General features: G+C 46.4%; 1 protein-coding gene across 2 annotated transcripts in view; it reads left to right on the top strand.

The window, feature by feature from the left end:
- The first annotated feature begins 1,717 nt into the window (after positions 1 to 1,717).
- Positions 1,718 to 23,769, top strand: part of LOC139375988 (transmembrane and coiled-coil domain protein 3-like) — a 45,389-nt gene continuing 23,337 nt past the window's right edge. For both annotated transcript variants that reach the window (XR_011627870.1, XM_071118005.1), the window contains exon 1: positions 1,718 to 1,890. Coding sequence is in view for 1 of the 2 variants with exons in the window: in XM_071118005.1 (XP_070974106.1) it covers positions 1,744 to 1,890 (147 nt within the window). In the remaining variant the exon portion in view is untranslated. The remainder of the gene's footprint in view (positions 1,891 to 23,769) is intronic.

The raw sequence follows: 23,769 nt of genomic DNA on the forward strand, positions 1-23,769 counted from the left end.
GCATCTCAGTGCAAGAGGTGTCACTACAGTCCCTGGTTTGAATCCAGGCTCACAATTGGCCCAGGTTTGGCCGGGGTAGGCCGTCATTCTAAATAAGAATATGTTCTTAACTGACTTGCCTAGTTAAAGGTTAAATACATTTTAAAAAAGGTCCCTATCGTATTAGCAATCATTTGCCTTTTGGTAGTGGGACTATCTCATACTGCATTACGCCGTATTCAAAAAGGAATCTCAGAGTAGAAGTGCTGATCTAGGATCAGGTCCATATAATCAAAACTGATCCTATATCAGCTACCAGGGCTCTGGTCCTTATTCCCTATATAGTGCACTACCAGGGCTCTGGTCCCTATTCCCTATATAGTACACTACCAGGGCTCTGGTCCCTATTCCCTATATAGTGCACTACCAGGGCTCTGGTCCCTATTCCCTATATAGTGCACTACCAGGGCTCTGGTCCCTATTCCCTATATAGTACACTACCAGGGCTCTGGTCCCTATTCCCTATATAGTGCACTACCAGGGCTCTGGTCCCTATTCCCTATATAGTACACTACCAGGGCTCTGGTCCCTATTCCCTATATAGTGCACTACCAGGGCTCTGGTCCCTATTCCCTATATAGTGCACTACCAGGGCTCTGGTCAAAAGTAGTGCACTATATAGGGAATATGGTGTCATTTCAGGCACAACCCAAGCATCACCAACAAATCAAGAGAGGAAGGATTACAGCAACAACACGCCTGTGTGGATTACAGATAAGGTATTCTATTCAGGTAGGAAGACTTCCAACACCTTTAAAAGCTCATTTATATTTTCACAGTTTCACAGTTGGAGAACCACCAAGTTGGGCGGATGAAACTAGTCGTAAACACTAAGCAATCTACATGAATACGTTAATGAAAAAGGCTTGTGGAACTCGGCCAAGACTAGAATGGTTGGCCTGTTCCCAATCCCATGGCCTCTGGTCCTGGTAGGGTGGATCTATTTGCGCAAAGAGTAAACACTCAAGGCACTGTCCTTTGTCCTTTTTGTTTCTAGTCCTTAATTGCTTTGAGGGCTAGCTTTGTTTGGTTTGATACTGGCTCCAGGGGGAATGGGTTAGATAAGGTGTGTGTGTGTGTGTGTGTGTGTGTGTGTGTGTGTGTGTGTGTGTGTGTGTGTGTGTGTGTGTGTGTGTGTGTGTGTGTGTGTGTGTGTGTGTGTGTGTGAGTGAGAGAGAGAGAGAGAGAGAGAGAGAGAGAGAAGAGAGACTACTGTGGCAGCCTACATTTGTCCTTTCAGATTTTATTATGGTGACATCAGTTTCTGTTGTTTAACACGTTTGGAATGGTTGGAGTAGTGATAGGATTGTGATAGGCTGAGACGTTTGACAAACTGCTCAAGTCACTGTCTCCAGTATGGTGGACGGTGGAATGATAGCAGGAAAATGTTATAAGGAAGGACATTAATGACGCCCAAACCGATATTTAATTTCTGAATTTTTGGGGCAAGGGTTTGGTTAAGGTTAGGGTTAAGGTAAAGGTCAGTTGTAGGTTTTGGTTGATCAGTTTAAGCGTCGGTTGTGTCCTTAACCTCACCCACGGTAGAACGATAGGGTTAACCTCCTCCTCCTGCTCCGCAGACCTTCAACTGGGCGGAGTCTGAGTGCACATTGTTTAGTGTTTTCGGCTTGGGAAGGAGAGAGAGAGAATGGTCATATCAGTCTGTGTGAAGGGTCGGTCGACAAGGATCGTGTCGGACTACAAATGATGAAACATCGTGAACGGAACACTACACCGACTCAAATTCCTAAACACAACCGCGAGACCGACTCGATGATTATGGCCACCGCTGACTCAGCAGTGAGAAGTTTATCAGAAGTCGAAAAATACCTTAACAGCCGGAACGAAATGGTAATAACGACTTTTTTTCCATTATGTATTCTACTCCACATAGCCTACGCTGCTCAAACGTTGGAGGCATTGCACTGTAATCGTCAACATAATGCAGCGAAAGCATCAATATGCGAACACCTGCTGTGTCCCCGTTTTCGTTCAAATCTGATCGAATCTGATTTTACTCACTGGGTCATTCATTTCTTACGTAGGCTTTTCTTGCGTGCATGAATTGGTCTGCTATCTTAGCGTATTGAGGCTCTCTAGTATGTAGGCTACATTGTGTACCATTGCTTGTGTTCATTACATTTTAGGCTAACTTGGAGGTGTTTGCCTCATTTTCATTTAGTCTTCTATTATTTTCAGCCCTGTTCATATTTTTAACATATATATATTTTTTAAACACAATCATACCATTCAGAATTGCCAAATACATGTTTGGTTAATATTTGAGAAAATAATAAAATTGTATTTAACTATGATTTAATTTTTTAACAGTAAAAAAAACAACAACAAAAAAACACATAGTAGAATGGTTTTGGTTCAATGCAATGTGCCCTTCTCCTGTTGTCCAAAGCAATGTTCTGTTCTCTCTTCTCTGTTCCGTTTTCTGTTCTTCTGTTCTGATCTCTTACAATGGTTACTGCTCCAAATGACAGCTGGATGGACATGTTATGAGTCAGATAATTGTTTTAACAGCTGGATGGACATGTTATGAGTCAGATAATTGTTTTAACAGCTGGATAGACATGTTATGAGTCAGATAATAGTTTTAATAGCTGGATAGACATGTTATGAGTCAGATAAATGTTTTAACAGCTGGATAGACATGTTATGAGTCAGATAAATGTTTTAACAGCTGGATAGTTTTAGCTCATTCCATGTTATTACAATGTTACAGCTGTACAAGGATAATCAAATCCCCCAGGGTCTTATTGAATAACATGGACTTGTGCACATTATGTAAACGACTTGAGCACTTTGGTAAATGTCTTGATAGTTTACACCTTATTCGCAGTAGAGGATAAAACAACCTTATGTTTCAAGATGCATTTAAATGGTTGTAAATATCAGAGTGGCACAATTAAGGAAGTCATTGTTGAACACTGATCCTAATACTAGGCCATCATGCAAATCTAAAACAAAACCAGTCTTCTCTTATAGGCCACGCACACACACACACACACACACACACACACACACACACACACACTGTTTCCTCCTGCCTGGAGCACAGTGTGTCTCGTGATTGTTTATGGAGACATTACAAACCAGAAAATCACTCAACTGTTAAAGCGAGAGCAAGTTATTTCTCTTTCTGCTGTAGCGATCGTGCCTTCAGGGCAAATTACATTTCATGGATTAACTGATTTGTATGACTGTTGACGGATTGTTGGCAGACTGTTGACGAATTGTTGGCAGACTGTTGACGGATTGTTGGCGGACTGTTGACGGACTATTGACTGACTGTTGACGGATTGTTGGCGGACTGTTGACTGACTGTTGACGGATTGTTGGCGGACTGTTGCCGGATTGTTGGCGGACTGTTGGCGGACTGTTGACGGACTGTTGACTGATTGTTGACTGACTGGTTATTTCCAGGCTGTTTATCATGTTTGAACCTGAGTGATGTCTTGACCTGGTTGTTAAAAGGTGTCAAGTCCAAGTTCCCTTTATTACATCACTCACTGTCTCTCCTTCACGATATGAGTAATAAATTAACATCCACATGGTTCATCTGTTGAAATTTATCACCTCAATTATAGCTACACAGATCCCACTTCAAGTCAAATTTTATTAGTCACATGCGCCGAATACAACAGGTGTAGTTGACCTTATTGTGAAATGCTTACTTACAAGCCCTTAACCAACAATGTAGTTCAAGAAATAGAGTTAAGAAAATATTTACTAAATAAACTAAGGTAAAAAAATAAAATAAAAAGTAACACAATAAAACATCAATAACGAGGCTATAAACATTGGGTACCGGGAACCGAGTGCGGGGTACAGGTTAGTCGAGGTCATTTGTACATGAAGGTAGGGGTAAAGTCACTATGCATAGATAATAAACAGCGAGTAGCAGCAGTGGTAAAATAAGGGGGGGGGGGGGTCAATGTAAATATTCTGAGTGGCCATTTGATTAATTGTTCAGCAGTCTTATGGCTTGGGGGTAGAAGCTGTTAACCTGTCTGGGAACGGGGTTCCGCTAGCAGCCAATGAAATTGCAGGGCGCCAAATACAAATCGACAGAAATCTCATAAATCAAATTTCTCAAACATACAAGTATTAGGCACCATTTTAAAGATACAATTCTTGTTAATCCAGCCACAGTGTCTGATTTCAAAAATGCTTTACAGTGAAAGCTCCACAAACAATTATGTTAGGTCACCACCAAGTCACAGAAATACCCAGCCATTTTTCCAGCCAAAGAGAGGAGTCACAAAAAGCACAAATAGAGAGAAAATTAATCACTAACCTTTGATGATCTTCATCAGATGACACTCATAGGACTTCATGTTACACAATACATGTATGTTTTGTTCGGTAAAGTTCGTATTTATATCCCAAAATCCCATTTTACATTGGCGTGTTATGTTCAGTAGTTCCAAAACATGCAGTGATTTTGCAGAGAGCCACATTAATTTACAGAAATACTCATTATAAATGTTGATGAAAATACATGTGTTTTCCATGGAAATATAGATAAACTTCTCCTTAATGCAACCGCTGTGTCAGATTTTAAAAAAACTTTACGGAAAAAGCATAATCTGAGTATGGCGCTCAGAGCTCAAAACAGCCAAAATAAATATCTGCCATGTTGCGCAGTTAACATTAGTCAGAAATAGTATTATAAATATTCACTTACCTTTGATCCTCATCAGAATGCACTCCCAGGAATCCCAGTTCGATTTGATTTGTTCCATAAAGTCCATCAATTATGTCCAAATAGCTTATTTTGTTAGGGAGTTTGTTAAACAAATACCTCTTGCCGTGAGGTAGCAGAGAGAAACGTTTATGACTGGTGACGGGAGTCTTTGAAAACAAATTGGGCCTTCCTCTGACACCGCCTAGTATATAGGTCCTGGATGGCAGGAAGCTTGGCCCTAGTGATATACTGGGCCGTACGCACTACCCTCTGTAGTGGCTTACGGTCGGATGCTGAGAATTTGCCATACCAGGCGGTGATGCAACCAGTAGAACCAGTCAGCTGTAGAACCTTTTGAGGATCTGGGGACCCATGACAAATCTTTTCAGTCACCTGAGGGGGAAAATATTTTGTCGTGCCCTCTTCATGACTGTCTTGGTTTGTTTGGATCATGATAGTTTGTTGGTGATGTGGATACCAAGGAACTTGAAACTCTTGACCCGCTCCACTACAGTCCCGTTGATGTGAATGGGGTGTGTTTGGCCCTCCTTTTCCTGTATTCCACGATCAGCTCCTTTGTCTTGCTCATGTTGAGTGAGAGGTTGTTGTTCTGGCACCACACTGCCACACTGCCTCCTCCCTATAGGCTGTCTCATCATTGTCGGTGATCAGGCCTACCACTGTTGTGTCGTCAGCAAACTTAATGATCGTGTTGGAGTTTTTCTTGGCCACACAGTCGTGGGTGAACAGGGAGTACAGGAGAACACTAAGCACGCACCCTTGAGGGGCCCCTGTGTTGAGGATCAGTGTGGCAGATGTTGTTGACTACCCTTACCATCTGGGAGCGGCCCGTCAGGAAGTCCAGGATCCAGTTGCAGAGGGAGGTGTTTAGTCCCAGGATCCTTAGCTTAGTGATGAGCTTTGTGGGCACTATGGTGTTGAACGCTGACCTGTAATCAATGAACAGCATTCTCACATAGGTGTTCCTTTTGTCCAGTGTGGGAAAGGGTGGAATGCGATTGAGATTGCATCATCTGTGGATCTGTCTAACACCAATGTCCTTAATGCATTGCACTGGGCTGCAATCCAACTGTAGGCCTATGCTTGGTATGCTTTATAGGCAGATGTATCTGCATTGATATACATGTTTTATTCCTTAACCTACCAAGGTTAATATAGTTTTGTGATTTAATATTTTCAGACATGATTTACAATTTGTTATTTAGTTTAAGTTTGATTAAAAAAAAACATTTCTATTTATTTTGTATATTGCTTAGTTTCAGTTTTAGTGTTAATGACAGAAAGTAGCATATGCTACTTAGTGGGGGAGAGAGGGCAGAGCGGGAGGGAGGAGGGGGAGGGAGGAGGAGGGAGGCAGGGAGGAAGGGGGAGGGAGGAGGAGGGAGGCAGGGAGGAAGGGGGAGGGAGGAGGAGGGAGGCAGGGAGGAGGGGGAGGGAGGAGCCATTTATGTGTTTTTAGGATGCCACTTCTCGCCACTGGGGGGTCAGTAAGACATAAGGCAATAGACATAAATCTCTGTATCTGTGTCATTATGGTGTCTATGAGAGCATGGGCAGCGCCATTGAGGCGGCCATCGCTGTCTTAAATAGTCAATTTTCTTCTTCACAAGTAAAATGAATTGGCTGATCCCTCCTGATGACCAGGCTGTCACGACTCCAACCGGGTCATCACGTCATGCCAACCGGGTCATCAAGTCATGCCAACCGGGTCATCAAGTCATGCCAACCGGGTCATCAAGTCATGCCAACCGGGTCATCAAGTCATGCCAACCGGGACATCACGTCATGCCAACCGGGACATTAAGTCATGCCAACCGGGACATCAAGTCATGCCAAATGCCAACTGGCTCATCAAGTCATGCCAACCAGGACATCAAGTCATGCCAACCAGGACATCAAGTCATGCCAACTGGCTCATCAAGTCATGCCAACTGGCTCATCAAGTCATGCCAACTGGCTCATCAAGTCATGCCAGCCGAGACACCAAGTCATGCCAACTGGGTCATCAATTCATGCCAACCGGGACATCAGGAGGGATTAGCCAATGAAGTTGGAAGTCCCGCCCAGTTGACTAAATCAAAATGGCGAAAGTCCTCAATGACACTACACATGCTAACACAGACTTTTGGCCACTAGAGGACTCCATACAACTCCATGGCCAGGACATAGGTTTGGTTAGGTTTAAATATGAAAACTATCCTAATGTGACTTGGATTTAAAGGATAAGCACTCTTTGTTTTTACTTTAGTAGAAGATGTAAGAATAATCAAGTGCCTTTATCTGACAGAGGAAACAACAAATTAAGTTATGTTATGTAAAGCTATGTTTATGTAATATTAAACATGTATCACTGACTAACCCCTTCAAATAGGGTTTATGAAAACACCTGCAACAACGGCAAAAAACAATACAACACTTCTTCACAAATCTATCATGTCACAGCCAGCTTGTGTTTGTGTGTGTGTGGGGGGGTTCCGTTCAACCAAACACGATTTTCTGGTTTATCTTCGAGAAGACTCTTGTGTTCCAGAGAGGTGGATGTTCTGTTTCTCAAGTCTGATGACAGGCTGAATATTCTCTCCACAAATGCTTGGGATGCAGGGACAGAAACCAGATCCACTGCCACAGACAACAGATTAGAATAAACAACCATTCTTACCTGCCAGAACTGGAGAGGTGACATAGTAAACATTTCCCCTTTGATCTTTTCCAGGTATTTAGCTCACACAGGTCACTTAATGCCCTGCCACAATTCCACAACAACAACCTAATACACATAAATCTACGTAAAGGAATGGAATAAGAATATATATACTACCATTAAAAAGTTTGGGGTCACTTAGATATTTCCTTGTTTTTGAAAGAAAAGCATTTTTTTTTGTCCATTAAAATTACATAAAATTGATCAGAAATACAGTGTAGACATTGTTAATGTTGTAAATTACTATTGTAGCTGGAAACGGCTGATTTCTTATGAAATATCTACATAGGCGTTGTCGTGTCTTTGGCTATGGCGGATTAAATGATATGACATGCTATTCTATAAAATCCTTTCTCCGTAATTAATATTACCTGATTGAGCTAATCATGTAAATGTAATTAACGAGAGAGTCGGGGCACCACAAAATAATATGTATAGAGCTGTTGTCTTCCGAATAAACTCTTAAAGACCTAGTAATATTTTACATCAATAGCAGTCAATATTAATCGTCACCTTAATTCAGTCTCATCTGAAAGTTGCAAATTCTTGGTTATCTTCAAGAACCCTGGCTAACAAGTTGAATCAGCAATGCAAAATTGGGTTTAATTATTTATTTACTAAATACCTAACTAATCACACAGAATTACATATACAAAGAATGAATCATACCTTGATTACAAATTATATCATGAAGGAAAACGTCCCTAGCGGGCGGAACAGATATGACAGCTGGTTACACAAAGAAAAGGGCTGGGTTTGAGTGAAAGAGCGGGAAGACATGAAGAACAAAGGGAGAAGCGATGTCTCTATCGTAAATACAGTCTTATGCATTCTAAATGACCGCCCATTTGAAAAAGGAAAATGCAATAAATATTTACTCTGAGCTGCGCTTCGGTAGGTTGGTGGTAGATGGAAGGCCGTGTTGCCCAACCGAGTCCTATGTCTCTGGTGGTCAATTGGATACGTTGTAGTAACGTCGTTGTATGGTAGACGGGGTACTCTGTCTGTTCTTTCCTAGCCCACGTTTGCAGCTGCTGTTGCTAACTCAACGGCTAGGAGGTATCACTTCTGTAGTGAATAAGAGTTCAAAGTTCATACCATTCGCAACCAAAGCTCACGTTGATGTTGGCTTAGTTCTGTAGTTGACATGTTAGTCCTTTTAACGCAGAGGCTGCAGACTTCACATACTTGGAACAGCAGGTTACATTTTCGTCAAGGCTTTATATAGTGGAGCGAAAAGGGTGTGTTTGAAAAGTTTTATAACCCATGTCTCTTTCACAGGGGCGGGCCACTGATTGAGCAGAGCCCTAACCTTATGAAAACCCAAATCTCTCATTTGGAAGCTAAAATTACATTTAATCTCTTCACCAATAATTTTATATTCAAACATTTAAATTGAACAACAATTCCATGTGAATCCGATAACTACAATGTGCAGACTTTCCACTGTAGAGTTTGTCATCCTATCATTGATGAGAATGTCTCAGATGACAACCGAACTGACATCATATTCATTAAGTACCACTGCATATGTTCAATTGGTCGGATTACCAGAATATAGTTCATTTCCCCCCACCTTCTGATGTTCCCAGAATCTCTATGTTAACCAAAGGATTTTCAAATGTCAAATCAGTAGGGTAGAGAGAGGAAAAAGGGGAGAGAGGTATTTATGACTGTCATAAACCTACCCCCAGGCCAACGTCATGACAGTGTACAGAGGCCATTATCAGCAACCATCACTCCTGTGTTCCAATGGCACGTTGTGTTAGCTAATCCAATTTATAATTTAAAAGGCTAATTGATCATTAGAAAACCCTTTTGCAATTATGTTAGCACAGCTGAAAACTGTTGTTCTGATTAAAGAAGCAATTAAACTGGCCTTCTTTAGACTAGTTGAGTATCTGGAGAATCAGCATTTGTGGGTTCCATTACAGGCTCAAAATGGCCAGAAACAAAGACCTTTCTTCTGAAACTCGTCAGTCTATTCTTCTTCTGAGAAATGAAGGCTATTCCATACGAGAAATTGCCAAGGAACCGAAGATCTCGTACAACGCTGTGTACTACTCCCTTCACAGAACCGTGAAAACTGGTTCTAACCAGAATAGAAAGAGGAGTGGGAGGCCCCGGTGCACAACTGAGCAAGAGGACGTTCTCTAGATTTTCCTCAAAGTTTAGAATGAAGAAAAACTCAAACTAAACATAATTTCTTATGTTTTTTTTGTTGTATTTTTGCACCCAAAGATAATAGTTTCAGGATTGTTTTAGTTTTGAACTTTTTTATTTTATTTTTCAATTTCACTTCACTAAATAGTTTTTCCAATTTATATTTTTTTAGTTTCAGTTTTTGTTTACTATAATAACCTTGTAGCCTACTTATCTTTCCTGTTCTTGCCAGTCAGACAACCTTTAACCAGGATGCAATATTGCTGAACATTATGAGGCCTATAACTCAAACTGTGGTTATGTACCTTGATAATCCCCCACTGACTAAGAGCTCAACATATTAAGATGTCATAACTCAACTAGCGGTTATACTTAATGACACTGATTAAAGTTTCACATTCGTTAGTTGTCTGACTGGTTCTCATTTCTTCTTCGTTACCTCCTTACTTCTTTACCCTGCGTTTATGCTTAACTTCCTTCTTTCTGCCGATAATGAATTACCTGTACTTAATCTATGCTAAGTCAGGTTTTCACAAGCCTTGAATTATATTTATATTTTAGAAATTTGATTTATTCTGTCTTCATGTACACTCACAGGAGTCTACACACACACACACACACACACACACACACACACACACACACACGATGACATACGCACTAGACACACACGGACACATGGATTTTGTGTTGTAGATATGTGGTAGTGGAGTATGGACCTGAGGGCACACACTTAGTATGTTGGGAATTCTGTAATGAATGTATTGTGATGTTTTTAAAATGGTATAACTGTCTTAATTCTGCCGGACACCAGGAAGAGTAGCTGCTGCCTTGGCAGGAATGAATGGGGATCCATAATAAACACCAGGAAGAGTAGCTGCTGCCTTGGCAGGAATGAATGGGGATCCATAATAAACACCAGGAAGAGTAGCTGCTGCCTTGGCAGGAATGAATGGGGATCCATAATAAACACCAGGAAGAGTAGCTGCTGCCTTGGCAGGAATGAATGGGGATCCATAATAAACACCAGGAAGAGTAGCTGCTGCCTTGGCAGGAATGAATGGGGATCCATAATAAACACCAGGAAGAGTAGCTGCTGCCTTGGCAGGAATTAATGGGGATCCATAATAAACACCAGGAAGAGTAGCTGCTGCCTTGGCAGGAATGAATGGGGATCCATAATAAACACCAGGAAGAGTAGCTGCTGCCTTGGCAGGAATTAATGGGGATCCATAATAAACACCAGGAAGAGTAGCTGCTGCCTTGGCAGGAATGAATGGGGATCCATAATAAACACCAGGAAGAGTAGCTGCTGCCTTGGCAGGAATGAATGGGGATCCATAATAAACACCAGGAAGAGTAGCTGCTGCCTTGGCAGGAATGAATGGGGATCCATAATAAACACCAGGAAGAGTAGCTGCTGCCTTGGCAGGAATGAATGGGGATCCATAATAAACACCAGGAAGAGTAGCTGCTGCCTTGGCAGGAATGAATGGGGATCCATAATAAACACCAGGAAGAGTAGCTGCTGCCTTGGCAGGAATGAATGGGGATCCATAATAAACCCCAGGAAAAGTAGCTGCTGCCTTGGCAGGAATGAATGGGGATCCATAATAAACACCAGGAAGAGTAGCTGCTGCCTTGGCAGGAATTAATGGGGATCCATAATAAACACCAGGAAGAGTAGCTGCTGCCTTGGCAGGAATGAATGGGGATCCATAATAAACACCAGGAAGAGTAGCTGCTGCCTTGGCAGGAATGAATGGGGATCCATAATAAACACCAGGAAGAGTAGCTGCTGCCTTGGCAGGAATGAATGGGGATCCATAAATAACACCAGGAAGAGTAGCTGCTGCCTTGGCAGGAATGAATGGGGATCCATAATAAACACAAATGCACGCTGTTGTTACTCTGTTTATCATATATCCCGATGCCTAGTCACCTTACCCCTCTACATATCTACCTCCATCACTCCAGTATCCCTGCACATTGTAAATATGGTATTGGAGCAAACCCTGTGTAGTGGAAAAACCACTCAGGAGGCAGTCCGACGAGGAACAGGATGACCTGTGTCTTCTTCAGGTCATATAAGACAACAAATCTGATTTTTATTTTCTATTTGTCTTGTGTTTTTGTTCTACCTTATTTTTAGTACTACATTGATATTGATTACTACATTGTTGGGTTTAGAGATTGCAAGAAAGGCATTTCCCTATACTTGTGCGCACTACAGTCCCTGGTTCGAATCCAGGCTGCATCACATCTGGCCGTGATTGGCAGTCCCGTAGCTCGGCGCACAATTGGCCCAGTGTCGTCCGGGTTTGGCCGGGGGTAGGTCGTCATTGTAAATAAATAAACATTTGTTCTTAACTTACTTGGCTAGTTAAATAAAGGTTAAATAAAATTTTAAAAAAACATTTAATTTAATTTAAATCGGTAATCTGCACTCCACGAAGAGACTGCGTGGCAGGCTGACTACCTGTTACGCGAGTGCAGCAAGGAGCCAAGGTGCTAGCTAGCATTAAATGTATCTTATAAAAAACAATCAATCTTAACATAATCACTAGTTAACCAACTACACATGGTTGATGATATTACTAATTTACCTAGCTTGTCCTGCGTTGCATATAATCGATGCGGTGACTGTTAATTTATCATTGAATCATAGCCTACTTTGCCAAACGGGTGATTTAACAAGTGCATTCTTGAAAAAAGCACTGTTGTGGCACCAATGTACCTAACCATAAACATCAATGCCTTTCTTAAAATCAATACACAAGTATATATTTTTAAACCTGCATATTTAGTTAATATTGCCTGCTAATAGGAATTTCTTTTAACTAGGAAAATTGTGTCACTTCTCTTGTGTTCTGTGCAAGCAGAATCAGGGTCTATACAGCGGTTTGGGCCGCCTGGCTCGTTGCGAACTGTGTGAAGAACATTTCTTCCTAACAAAGACCGTAATTCATTTGCCAGAATTGTACATAATTAAGACATAACATTGAAGGTTGTGCAATGTAACAGCAATATTTAGACTGATGCCACCCGTTAGATAAAATACAGAACGGTCCGTATTTCACTGAAAGAATAAACGTTTTGTTTTCGAAATCATAGTTTCCAGATTTTACCATATTAATGACCTTAGGCTCGTATTTCTGTGTATTATTATATTATAATTAAGTCTATGATTTGATAGAGCAGTCTAACTGAGCGGTGGTAGGCAGCAGCAGGCTCGTAAGCATTTATTCAAACAGCACTTTCCTGCATTTGCCAGCAGCTCTTCGCTGTGCTTCAAGCATTGCGCTGTTTATGACTTCAAGCCAATCAACTCCCGAGATTAGGCTGGCAATACTAAAGTACATATTAGAACATCCAATACTCAAAGGTATATGAAATACAAATGGAATAGAGAGAAATAGTCCTATAATTCCTATAATAACTACAACCTAAAACTTCTTACCTCATGTTAAAAGGAACCACCAGCTTTCATATGTTCTGAGCAAGGAACTTAAATGTTAACTTTTTTACATGGCACATATTGCACTTTTACTTTTTTCTCCAACACTTTGTTTTTGCATTATGTAAACCAAATTGAACATTTATTTATTTGAGACTAAATTGATTTTATTGATGTATTATATCCAATTAAAATAAGTGTTCATCCAGTGTTGTTGTAATTGTCATTATTACATATATATATATATATATATATAAAAATCGGCCGATTAATCGGTATTGGCTTTTTTTGGTCCTCCAATAATCGGTATCGGCGTTGAAAAATCATAATCGGTCGACCGCTAATTTAAACATGAAACTTGCTTTCCTCCTTCCCTTTCTTCTTTCTTTCCTTCCTTCTTTTTTGTAGAAAACGACTGCACTTTGCCTTGAAATCGCCAACTTCAACTAGATGCAGGGATCGGGGGGCCCAGCGCTGATACAAGCGCTCCTTCAGCTCGTGCTGTAAACTGCAGTACGGCTTAGTTAACATTTCCACAGCCTCCTTACAGCTGTGGCTCTGAGGTCTATAGTACATCCCTTTCTCAGAAGATTGATGGACTGTCCCTACTTGAACTCAGACTTTTTTGCTCACCATATTTTTTTTGAGCTGTTTGACAAAGTGTCCATGTTTCCAGCTTCCTTTAGAACTGTGGCTCTTGTTTTTAACTGATTTGGCCCTACAGTACATTGGCACCATTGACAAAAAATGAACAAAAATGACTGTATATTTAGATGCCAATCTCAACGCTGGTGAGCGTAGCCAAACACCTCTATTTTCATGACCGAAACACCAGTTTCAATCCAAGAGCCACTGCTGTTTAGCATACCCCAGGCATTTGCATTTGTTGAATGACATGAAAATAGAGCTCTTTGGCCACGCACACCAGTGGTGGGTTCGGTGTTAAAATGAGAATGTACGAGTAGAAAATAACCCCATACCTACTGTAAAATATGGTGGATGAGAATGTATGAGCAGTAAATAACCCCATACCTACTGTAAAATATGGTGGATGAGAATGTATGAGCAGTAAATAACCCCACACCTACTGTAAAATATGGTGGATGAGAATGTATGAACAGTAAATAACCCCATACCTACTGTAAAATATGGTGGATGAGAATGTATGAGCAGTAAATAACCCCATACCTACTGTAAAATATGCTGGATGAGAATGTATGAGCAGTAAATAACCCCATACCTACTGTAAAATATGCTGGATGAGAATGTATGAGCAGTAAATAACCCCATACCTACTGTAAAATATGCTGGATGAGAATGTATGAGCAGTAAATAACCCCATACCTACTGTAAAATATGCTGGATGAGAATGTATGAGCAGTAAATAACCCCATACCTACTGTAAAATATGCTGGATGAGAATGTATGAGCAGTAAATAACCCCATACCTACTGTAAAATATGCTGGATGAGAATGTATGAGCAGTAAATAACCCCACACCTACTGTAAAATATGCTGGATGAGAATGTATGAGCAGTAAATAACCCCATACCTACTGTAAAATATGCTGGATGAGAATGTATGAGCAGTAAATAACCCCATACCTACTGTAAAGTATGGTGGATGAGAATGTATGAGCAGTAAATAACCCCATACCTACTGTAAAATATGCTGGATGAGAATGTATGAGCAGTAAATAACCCCATACCTACTGTAAAATATGGTGGATGAGAATGTATGAGCAGTAAATAACCCCATACCTACTGTAAAATATGCTGGATGAGAATGTATGAGCAGTAAATAACCCCATACCTACTGTAAAATATGGTGGATGAGAATGTATGAGCAGTAAATAACCCCATACCTACTGTAAAATATGCTGGATGAGAATGTATGAGCAGTAAATAACCCCATACCTACTGTAAAATATGGTGGATGAGAATGTATGAGCAGTAAATAACCCCATACCTACTGTAAAATATGGTGGATCTTTGACGTTATGGGGCTATTTTGCTTCCACCGGTCCTGGGGCCCATGTTTATGGTATCTTTACCCACTACCAGGTTATTTTTGCTCCAAAACCTGTTTGCCAGGATGCTTATACTTGGCCATAAGTAGATCTTCCAGCAAGGCAATAACTCCAAGCACACATCAAAATCCACTAAATCTACATTTTTGTAATGGCCAATCTCAGTCTCCGTACTTGAAACCCATTGAAAACCTGTGGTTTGAATTGAAGAGGGCAGTCCATAAGTACAGACAAAGGATATCAATGATATAGAAGTATTCTGTACTGAGAAATGGTCTACAATCCCTCCCAATGGGTTCTCCAACTCATAAAACATTGAGAAAAATGCTCAGTGCCGTTATCCTCGCGAGGTGAGGTGTTGGAAAAACAGGCGTGCCAATCATTTTGACCCCAATCCTTTTCGAGTGAAAAAAATTGCTTGTTAAACAAAAAATGTCTCTGAACAATTGTTTTAGTAGTAGTATTTTTTTTGCATACAATATACATAGCTCAGTGTTTGAATTATATTTTATACTGTAATTTTTGCTCATCTTTATCAAGGGTGTCAATCATTTCAGACTGTACACATGGCTGGAGGTCTACAGTAGGTCTGGTCTATATGATACACATGGCTGGAGGTCTACAGTAGGTCTGGTCTATATGATACACATGGCTGGAGGTCTACAGTAGGTCTGGTCTATATGATACACATGGCTGGAGGTCTACAGTATATCTGGTCTATATGATACACATAGCTGGAGATCTACAGTAGGTCTGGTCTATATGATACACATGGCTGGAGGTCTACAGTAGGTCTGGTCTATATGATACACATGGCTGGAGGTCTACAGTAGGTCTGGTCTATATGATACACATGGCTGGAGGTCTACAGTAGGTCTGGTCTATATGATACACATGGCTGGAGGTCTACAGTAGGTCTGTATGTAGGCCCTATATGTAGATCCTATATGTAGGCCAGCAAGTTTGGAAAATTAGGATGCTGTCGACCATGGAGGAGACATATTAAAGTTGAGTTCACCCCCTTTAAGAAGTATTTTCCACTTCATTTAGTCTAATAGAGATAGCAGTATTTAACCAGGTCTAAAAGAGATTCCACTCTGTGCTCTGTCAGTCCACAGGGGAGAGCAGGGCTTCTGGCAGGGCTTCTGGCAGGGCTTCTGGCAGGGCTATGTGTTGAAAGGTCACCCTACATATGTATTGTTAATATGCTATTGATTAGTTCCTGAATGAACCAGGTTGTCTGTCTGTGTGTTAGGTCTAGTCCACGTCCCATGTGTGTTAGGTCTAGTCCACGTTCCATGTGTGTTTTAGGTCTAGTCCACGTCCCATGTGTGTTAGGTCTAGTCCACATCCCATGTGTGTTTTAGGTCTAGTCCACGTCCCATGTGTGTTAAGTCTAGTCCACGTCCCTTGTTCCTAACATATTGCTCAGTATATGTCTGCTGCGGAGAGACAAGAGAGCCATAAAAGTAAGGGAAATAAAAGTGCTGAAATCATGTTGGCTAACATTTTTTTTTAAAGAAGATGAAGGACAAGTTATAGGATGACAAATACCAGTTTTGGTGCAGGTACAGCCGATTAGCGCGAGCTAACACTACCTAGCAAATCGATCAAAATATCAATATAATATTGTCCAAAATAGTATTGATATGTAACTGTATCTATTTTTCCCCCATCGCTAGTTAGCAGGATGTCTAGCAGCAGGGCAGAGTGGTGTCTCTCTCTCCTTCCCCCTCTCCCTCGTTCCACTGAGGCTAGCTAGAGGGCTGTCTCTAGCAGCGGGGCAGAGTGGTGTCTCTCTCTCCTTCCCCCTCTCCCTCGTTCCACTGAGGCTAGCTAGAGGGATGTCTCTAGCAGCAGGGCAGAGTGGTGTGTCTGTCTCTCTCTCCTTCCCCCTCTCCCTCGTTCCACTGAGGCTAGCTAGAGGGATGTCTCTAGCAGCAGGGCAGAGGAGTGTGTCTGTCTCTCTCTCCTTCCCCCTCTCCCTCGTTCCACTGAGGCTAGCTAGAGGGCTGTCTCTAGCAGCAGGGCAGAGTGGTGTGTCTCTCTCCTTCCCCCTCTCCCTCGTTCCATTGAGGCTAGCTAGAGGGATGTCTCTAGCAGCAGGGCAGAGGAGTGTGTCTGTCTCTCTCTCCTTCCCCCTCTCCCTCGTTCCACTGAGGCTAGCTAGAGGGCTGTCTCTAGCAGCAGGGCAGAGTGGTGTGTCTCTCTCCTTCCCCCTCTCCCTCGTTCCACTGAGGCTAGCTAGAGGGCTGTCTCTAGCAGCGGGGCAGAGGAGTGTGTCTGTCTCTCTCTCCTTCCCCCTCTCCCTCGTTCCACTGAGGCTAGCTAGAGGGCTGTCTCTAGCAGCGGGGCAGAGGAGTGTGTCTGTCTCTCTCTCCTTCCCCCTCTCCCTCGTTCCACTGAGGCTAGCTAGAGGGATGTCTCTAGCAGCGGGGCAGAGTGGTGTCTCTCTCTCCTTCCCCCTCTCCCTCGTTCCACTGAGGCTAGCTAGAGGGCTGTCTCTAGCAGCGGGGCAGAGTGGTGTCTCTCTCTCCTTCCCCCTCTCCCTCGTTCCACTGAGGCTAGCTAGAGGGATGTCTCTAGCAGCAGGGCAGAGGAGTGTGTCTGTCTCTCTCTCCTTCCCCCTCTCCCTCGTTCCACTGAGGCTAGTTAGAGGGATGTCTCTAGCAGCAGGGCAGAGTGGTGTCTCTCTCTCCTTCCCCCTCTCCCTCGTTCCACTGAGGCTAGCTAGAGGGATGTCTCTAGCAGCAGGGCAGAGGAGTGTGTCTGTCTCTCTTTCCTTCCCCCTCTCCCTCGTTCCACTGAGGCTAGCTAGAGGGCTGTCTCTAGCAGCGGGGCAGAGGAGTGTCTGTCTCTCTCTCCTTCCCCCTCTCCCTCGTTCCACTGAGGCTAGCTAGAGGGCTGTCTCTAGCAGCGGGGCAGAGTGGTGTGTCTGTGTCTCTCTCCTTCCCCCTCTCCCTCGTTCCACTGAGGCTAGCTAGAGGGCTGTCTCTAGCAGCAGGGCAGAGGAGTGTGTCTGTCTCTCTCTCCTTCCCCCTCTCCCTCGTTCCACTGAGGCTAGCTAGAGGGCTGTCTCTAGCAGCAGGGCAGAGGAGTGTGTCTGTCTCTCTCTCCTTCCCCCTCTCCCTCGTTCCACTGAGGCTAGCTAGAGGGCTGTCTCTAGCAGCAGGGCAGAGGAGTGTGTCTGTCTCTCTCTCCTTCCCCCTCTCCCTCGTTCCACTGAGGCTAGCTAGAGGGCTGTCTCTAGCAGCAGGGCAGAGGAGTGTGTCTGTCTCTCTCTCCTTCCCCCTCTCCCTCGTTCCACTGAGGCTAGCTAGAGGGATGTCTCTAGCAGCAGGGCAGAGGAGTGTGTCTGTCTCTCTCTCCTTCCCCCTCTCCCTCGTTCCACTGAGGCTAGCTAGAGGGCTGTCTCTAGCAGCAGGGCAGAGTGGTGTGTCTGTCTCTCTCTCCTTCCCCCTCTCCCTCGTTCCACTGAGGCTAGCTAGAGGGATGTCTCTAGCAGCAGGGCAGAGGAGTGTGTCTGTCTCTCTCTCCTTCCCCCTCTCCCTCGTTCCACTGAGGCTAGCTAGAGGGATGTCTCTAGCAGCAGGGCAGAGTGGTGTGTCTGTCTCTCTCTCCTTCCCCCTCTCCCTCGTTCCACTGAGGCTAGCTAGAGGGATGTCTCTAGCAGCAGGGCAGAGTGGTGTGTCTGTCTCTCTCTCCTTCCCCCTCTCCCTCGTTCCACTGAGGCTAGCTAGAGGGCTGTCTCTAGCAGCAGGGCAGAGTGGTGTGTCTGTCTCTCTCTCCTTCCCCCTCTCCCTCGTTCCACTGAGGCTAGCTAGAGGGCTGTCTCTAGCAGCGGGGCAGAGGAGTGTGTCTGTCTCTCTCTCCTTCCCCCTCTCCCTCGTTCCACTGAGGCTAGCTAGAGGGCTGTCTCTAGCAGCGGGGCAGAGGAGTTTGTCGGTCTCTCTCTCCTTCCCCCTCTCCCTCGTTCCACTGAGGCTAGCTAGAGGGCTGTCTCTAGCAGCAGGGCAGAGGAGTGTGTCTGTCTCTCTCTCCTTCCCCCTCTCCCTCGTTCCACTGAGGCTAGCTAGAGGGCTGTCTCTAGCAGCAGGGCAGAGGAGTGTGTCTGTCTCTCTCTCCTTCCCCCTCTCCATCGTTCCACTGAGGCTAGCTAGAGGGCTGTCTCTAGCAGCAGGGCAGAGGAGTGTGTCTGTCTCTCTCTCCTTCCCCCTCTCCCTCGTTCCACTGAGGCTAGCTAGAGGGATGTCTCTAGCAGCGGGGCAGAGGAGTGTGTCTGTCTCTCTCTCCTTCCCCCTCTCCCTCGTTCCACTGAGGCTAGCTAGAGGGCTGTCTCTAGCAGCAGGGCAGAGTGGTGTGTCTGTCTCTCTCTCCTTCCCCCTCTCCCTCGTTCCACTGAGGCTAGCTAGAGGGCTGTCTCTAGCAGCGGGGCAGAGGAGTGTGTCTGTCTCTCTCTCCTTCCCCCTCTCCCTCGTTCCACTGAGGCTAGCTAGAGGGCTGTCTCTAGCAGCAGGGCAGAGTGGTGTGTCTGTCTCTCTCTCCTTCCCCCTCTCCCTCGTTCCACTGAGGCTAGCTAGAGGGCTGTCTCTAGCAGCGGGGCAGAGGAGTGTGTCTGTCTCTCTCTCCTTCCCCCTCTCCCTCGTTCCACTGAGGCTAGCTAGAGGGCTGTCTCTAGCAGCAGGGCAGAGTGGTGTGTCTGTCTCTCTCTCCTTCCCCCTCTCCCTCGTTCCACTGAGGCTAGCTAGAGGGATGTCTCTAGCAGCAGGGCAGAGTGGTGTGTCTGTCTCTCTCTCCTTCCCCCTCTCCCTCGTTCCACTGAGGCTAGCTAGAGGGCTGTCTCTAGCAGCAGGGCAGAGGAGTGTGTCTGTCTCTCTCTCCTTCCCCCTCTCCCTCGTTCCACTGAGGCTAGCTAGAGGGCTGTCTCTAGCAGCGGGGCAGAGGAGTGTGTCTGTCTCTCTCTCCTTCCCCCTCTCCATCGTTCCACTGAGGCTAGCTAGAGGGCTGTCTCTAGCAGCGGGGCAGAGGAGTGTGTCTGTCTCTCTCTCCTTCCCCCTCTCCCTCGTTCCACTGAGGCTAGCTAGAGGGATGTCTCTAGCAGCAGGGCAGAGGAGTGTGTCTGTCTCTCTCTCCTTCCCCCTCTCCCTCGTTCCACTGAGGCTAGCTAGAGGGCTGTTTCTAGCAGCGGGGCAGAGGAGTGTGTCTGTCTCTCTCTCCTTCCCCCTCTCCCTCGTTCCACTGAGGCTAGCTAGAGGGATGTCTCTAGCAGCAGGGCAGAGTGGTGTGTCTGTCTCTCTCTCCTTCCCCCTCTCCCTCGTTCCACTGAGGCTAGCTAGAGGGATGTCTCTAGCAGCAGGGCAGAGTGGTGTGTCTGTCTCTCTCTCCTTCCCCCTCTCCCTCGTTCCACTGAGGCTAGCTAGAGGGCTGTCTCTAGCAGCAGGGCAGAGTGGTGTGTCTGTGTCTCTCTCCTTCCCCCTCTCCCTCGTTCCACTGAGGCTAGCTAGAGGGCTGTCTCTAGCAGCGGGGCAGAGTGGTGTGTCTGTCTCTCTCTCCTTCCCCCTCTCCCTCGTTCCACTGAGGCTAGCTAGAGGGATGTCTCTAGCAGCAGGGCAGAGTGGTGTGTCTGTCTCTCTCTCCTTCCCCCTCTCCCTCGTTCCACTGAGGCTAGCTAGAGGGCTGTCTCTAGCAGCAGGGCAGAGTGGTGTGTCTGTCTCTCTCTCCTTCCCCCTCTCCCTCGTTCCACTGAGGCTAGCTAGAGGGATGTCTCTAGCAGCGGGGCAGAGGAGTGTGTCTGTCTCTCTCTCCTTCCCCCTCTCCCTCGTTCCACTGAGGCTAGCTAGAGGGCTGTCTCTAGCAGCGGGGCAGAGTGGTGTGTCTGTCTCTCTCTCCTTCCCCCTCTCCCTCGTTCCACTGAGGCTAGCTAGAGGGCTGTCTCTAGCAGCAGGGCAGAGTGGTGTGTCTGTCTCTCTCTCCTTCCCCCTCTCCCTCGTTCCACTGAGGCTAGCTAGAGGGCTGTCTCTAGCAGCGGGGCAGAGGAGTGTGTCTGTCTCTCTCTCCTTCCCCCTCTCCCTCGTTCCACTGAGGCTAGCTAGAGGGCTGTCTCTAGCAGCAGGGCAGAGTGGTGTGTCTGTCTCTCTCTCCTTCCCCCTCTCCCTCGTTCCACTGAGGCTAGCTAGAGGGATGTCTCTAGCAGCAGGGCAGAGTGGTGTGTCTGTCTCTCTCTCCTTCCCCCTCTCCCTCGTTCCACTGAGGCTAGCTAGAGGGCTGTCTCTAGCAGCAGGGCAGAGTGGTGTGTCTGTCTCTCTCTCCTTCCCCCTCTCCCTCGTTCCACTGAGGCTAGCTAGAGTGCTGTCTCTAGCAGCGGGGCAGAGGAGTGTGTCTGTCTCTCTCTCCTTCCCCCTCTCCCTCGTTCCACTGAGGCTAGCTAGAGGGCTGTCTCTAGCAGCGGGGCAGAGGAGTGTGTCGGTCTCTCTCTCCTTGCCCCTCTCCCTCGTTCCACTGAGGCTAGCTAGAGGGCTGTCTCTAGCAGCGGGGCAGAGGAGTGTGTCTGTCTCTCTCTCCTTCCCCCTCTCCCTCGTTCCACTGAGGCTAGCTAGAGGGCTGTCTCTAGCAGCAGGGCAGAGTGGTGTGTCTGTCTCTCTCTCCTTCCCCCTCTCCCTCGTTCCACTGAGGCTAGCTAGAGGGATGTCTCTAGCAGCAGGGCAGAGTGGTGTGTCTGTCTCTCTCTCCTTCCCCCTCTCCCTCGTTCCACTGAGGCTAGCTAGAGGGCTGTCTCTAGCAGCAGGGCAGAGTGGTGTGTCTGTCTCTCTCTCCTTCCCCCTCTCCCTCGTTCCACTAAGGCTAGCTAGAGTGCTGTCTCTAGCAGCGGGGCAGAGGAGTGTGTCTGTCTCTCTCTCCTTCCCCCTCTCCCTCGTTCCACTGAGGCTAGCTAGAGGGCTGTCTCTAGCAGCAGGGCAGAGTGGTGTGTCTGTCTCTCTCTCCTTCCCCCTCTCCCTCGTTCCACTGAGGCTAGCTAGAGTGCTGTCTCTAGCAGCGGGGCAGAGGAGTGTGTCTGTCTCTCTCTCCTTCCCCCTCTCCCTCGTTCCACTGAGGCTAGCTAGAGGGCTGTCTCTAGCAGCAGGGCAGAGTGGTGTGTCTGTCTCTCTCTCCTTCCCCCTCTCCCTCGTTCCACTGAGGCTAGCTAGAGGGCTGTCTCTAGCAGCGGGGCAGAGGAGTGTGTCTGTCTCTCTCTCCTTCCCCCTCTCCCTCGTTCCACTGAGGCTAGCTAGAGGGCTGTCTCTAGCAGCGGGGCAGAGGAGTGTGTCTGTCTCTCTCTCCTTCCCCCTCTCCCTCGTTCCACTGAGGCTAGCTAGAGGGATGTCTCTAGCAGCAGGGCAGAGTGGTGTGTCTGTCTCTCTCTCCTTCCCCCTCTCCCTCGTTCCACTGAGGCTAGCTAGAGGGCTGTCTCTAGCAGCAGGGCAGAGTGGTGTGTCTGTCTCTCTCTCCTTCCCCCTCTCCCTCGTTCCACTGAGGCTAGCTAGAGGGCTGTCTCTAGCAGCAGGGCAGAGTGGTGTGTCTGTGTCTCTCTCCTTCCCCCTCTCCCTCGTTCCACTGAGGCTAGCTAGAGGGCTGTCTCTAGCAGCAGGGCAGAGGAGTGTGTCTGTCTCTCTCTCCTTCCCCCTCTCCCTCGTTCCACTGAGGCTAGCTAGAGGGCTGTCTCTAGCAGCAGGGCAGAGGAGTGTGTCTGTCTCTCTCTCCTTCCCCCTCTCCCTCGTTCCACTGAGGCTAGCTAGAGGGCTGTCTCTAGCAGCAGGGCAGAGGAGTGTGTCTGTCTGTCTCTCCTTCCCCCTCTCCCTCGTTCCACTGAGGCTAGCTAGAGGGATGTCTCTAGCAGCAGGGCAGAGGAGTGTGTCTGTCTCTCTCTCCTTCCCCCTCTCCCTCGTTCCACTGAGGCTAGCTAGAGGGCTGTCTCTAGCAGCAGGGCAGAGTGGTGTGTCTCTCTCTCTCTCCTTCCCCCTCTCCCTCGTTCCACTGAGGCTAGCTAGAGGGATGTCTCTAGCAGCAGGGCAGAGGAGTGTGTCTGTCTCTCTCTCCTTCCCCCTCTCCCTCGTTCCACTGAGGCTAGCTAGAGGGCTGTCTCTAGCAGCGGGGCAGAGTGGTGTGTATGTCTCTCTCTCCTTCCCCCTCTCCCTCGTTCCACTGAGGCTAGCTAGAGGGCTGTCTCTAGCAGCGGGGCAGAGGAGTGTGTCTGTCTCTCTCTCCTTCCCCCTCTCCCTCGTTCCACTGAGGCTAGCTAGAGGGCTGTCTCTAGCAGCAGGGCAGAGTGGTGTGTCTGTCTCTCTCTCCTTCCCCCTCTCCCTCGTTCCACTGAGGCTAGCTAGAGGGCTGTCTCTAGCAGCGGGGCAGAGGAGTGTGTCTGTCTCTCTCTCCTTCCCCCTCTCCCTCGTTCCACTGAGGCTAGCTAGAGGGCTGTCTCTAGCAGCAGGGCAGAGTGGTGTGTCGGTCTCTCTCTCCTTCCCCCTCTCCCTCGTTCCACTGAGGCTAGCTAGAGGGATGTCTCTAGCAGCAGGGCAGAGTGGTGTGTCTGTCTCTCTCTCCTTCCCCCTCTCCCTCGTTCCACTGAGGCTAGCTAGAGGGCTGTCTCTAGCAGCGGGGCAGAGGAGTGTGTCTGTCTCTCTCTC

Source organism: Oncorhynchus clarkii, chromosome 2, assembly GCF_045791955.1.
Source record: "Oncorhynchus clarkii lewisi isolate Uvic-CL-2024 chromosome 2, UVic_Ocla_1.0, whole genome shotgun sequence".
Taxonomy (NCBI): Eukaryota; Metazoa; Chordata; class Actinopteri; order Salmoniformes; family Salmonidae; genus Oncorhynchus; species Oncorhynchus clarkii.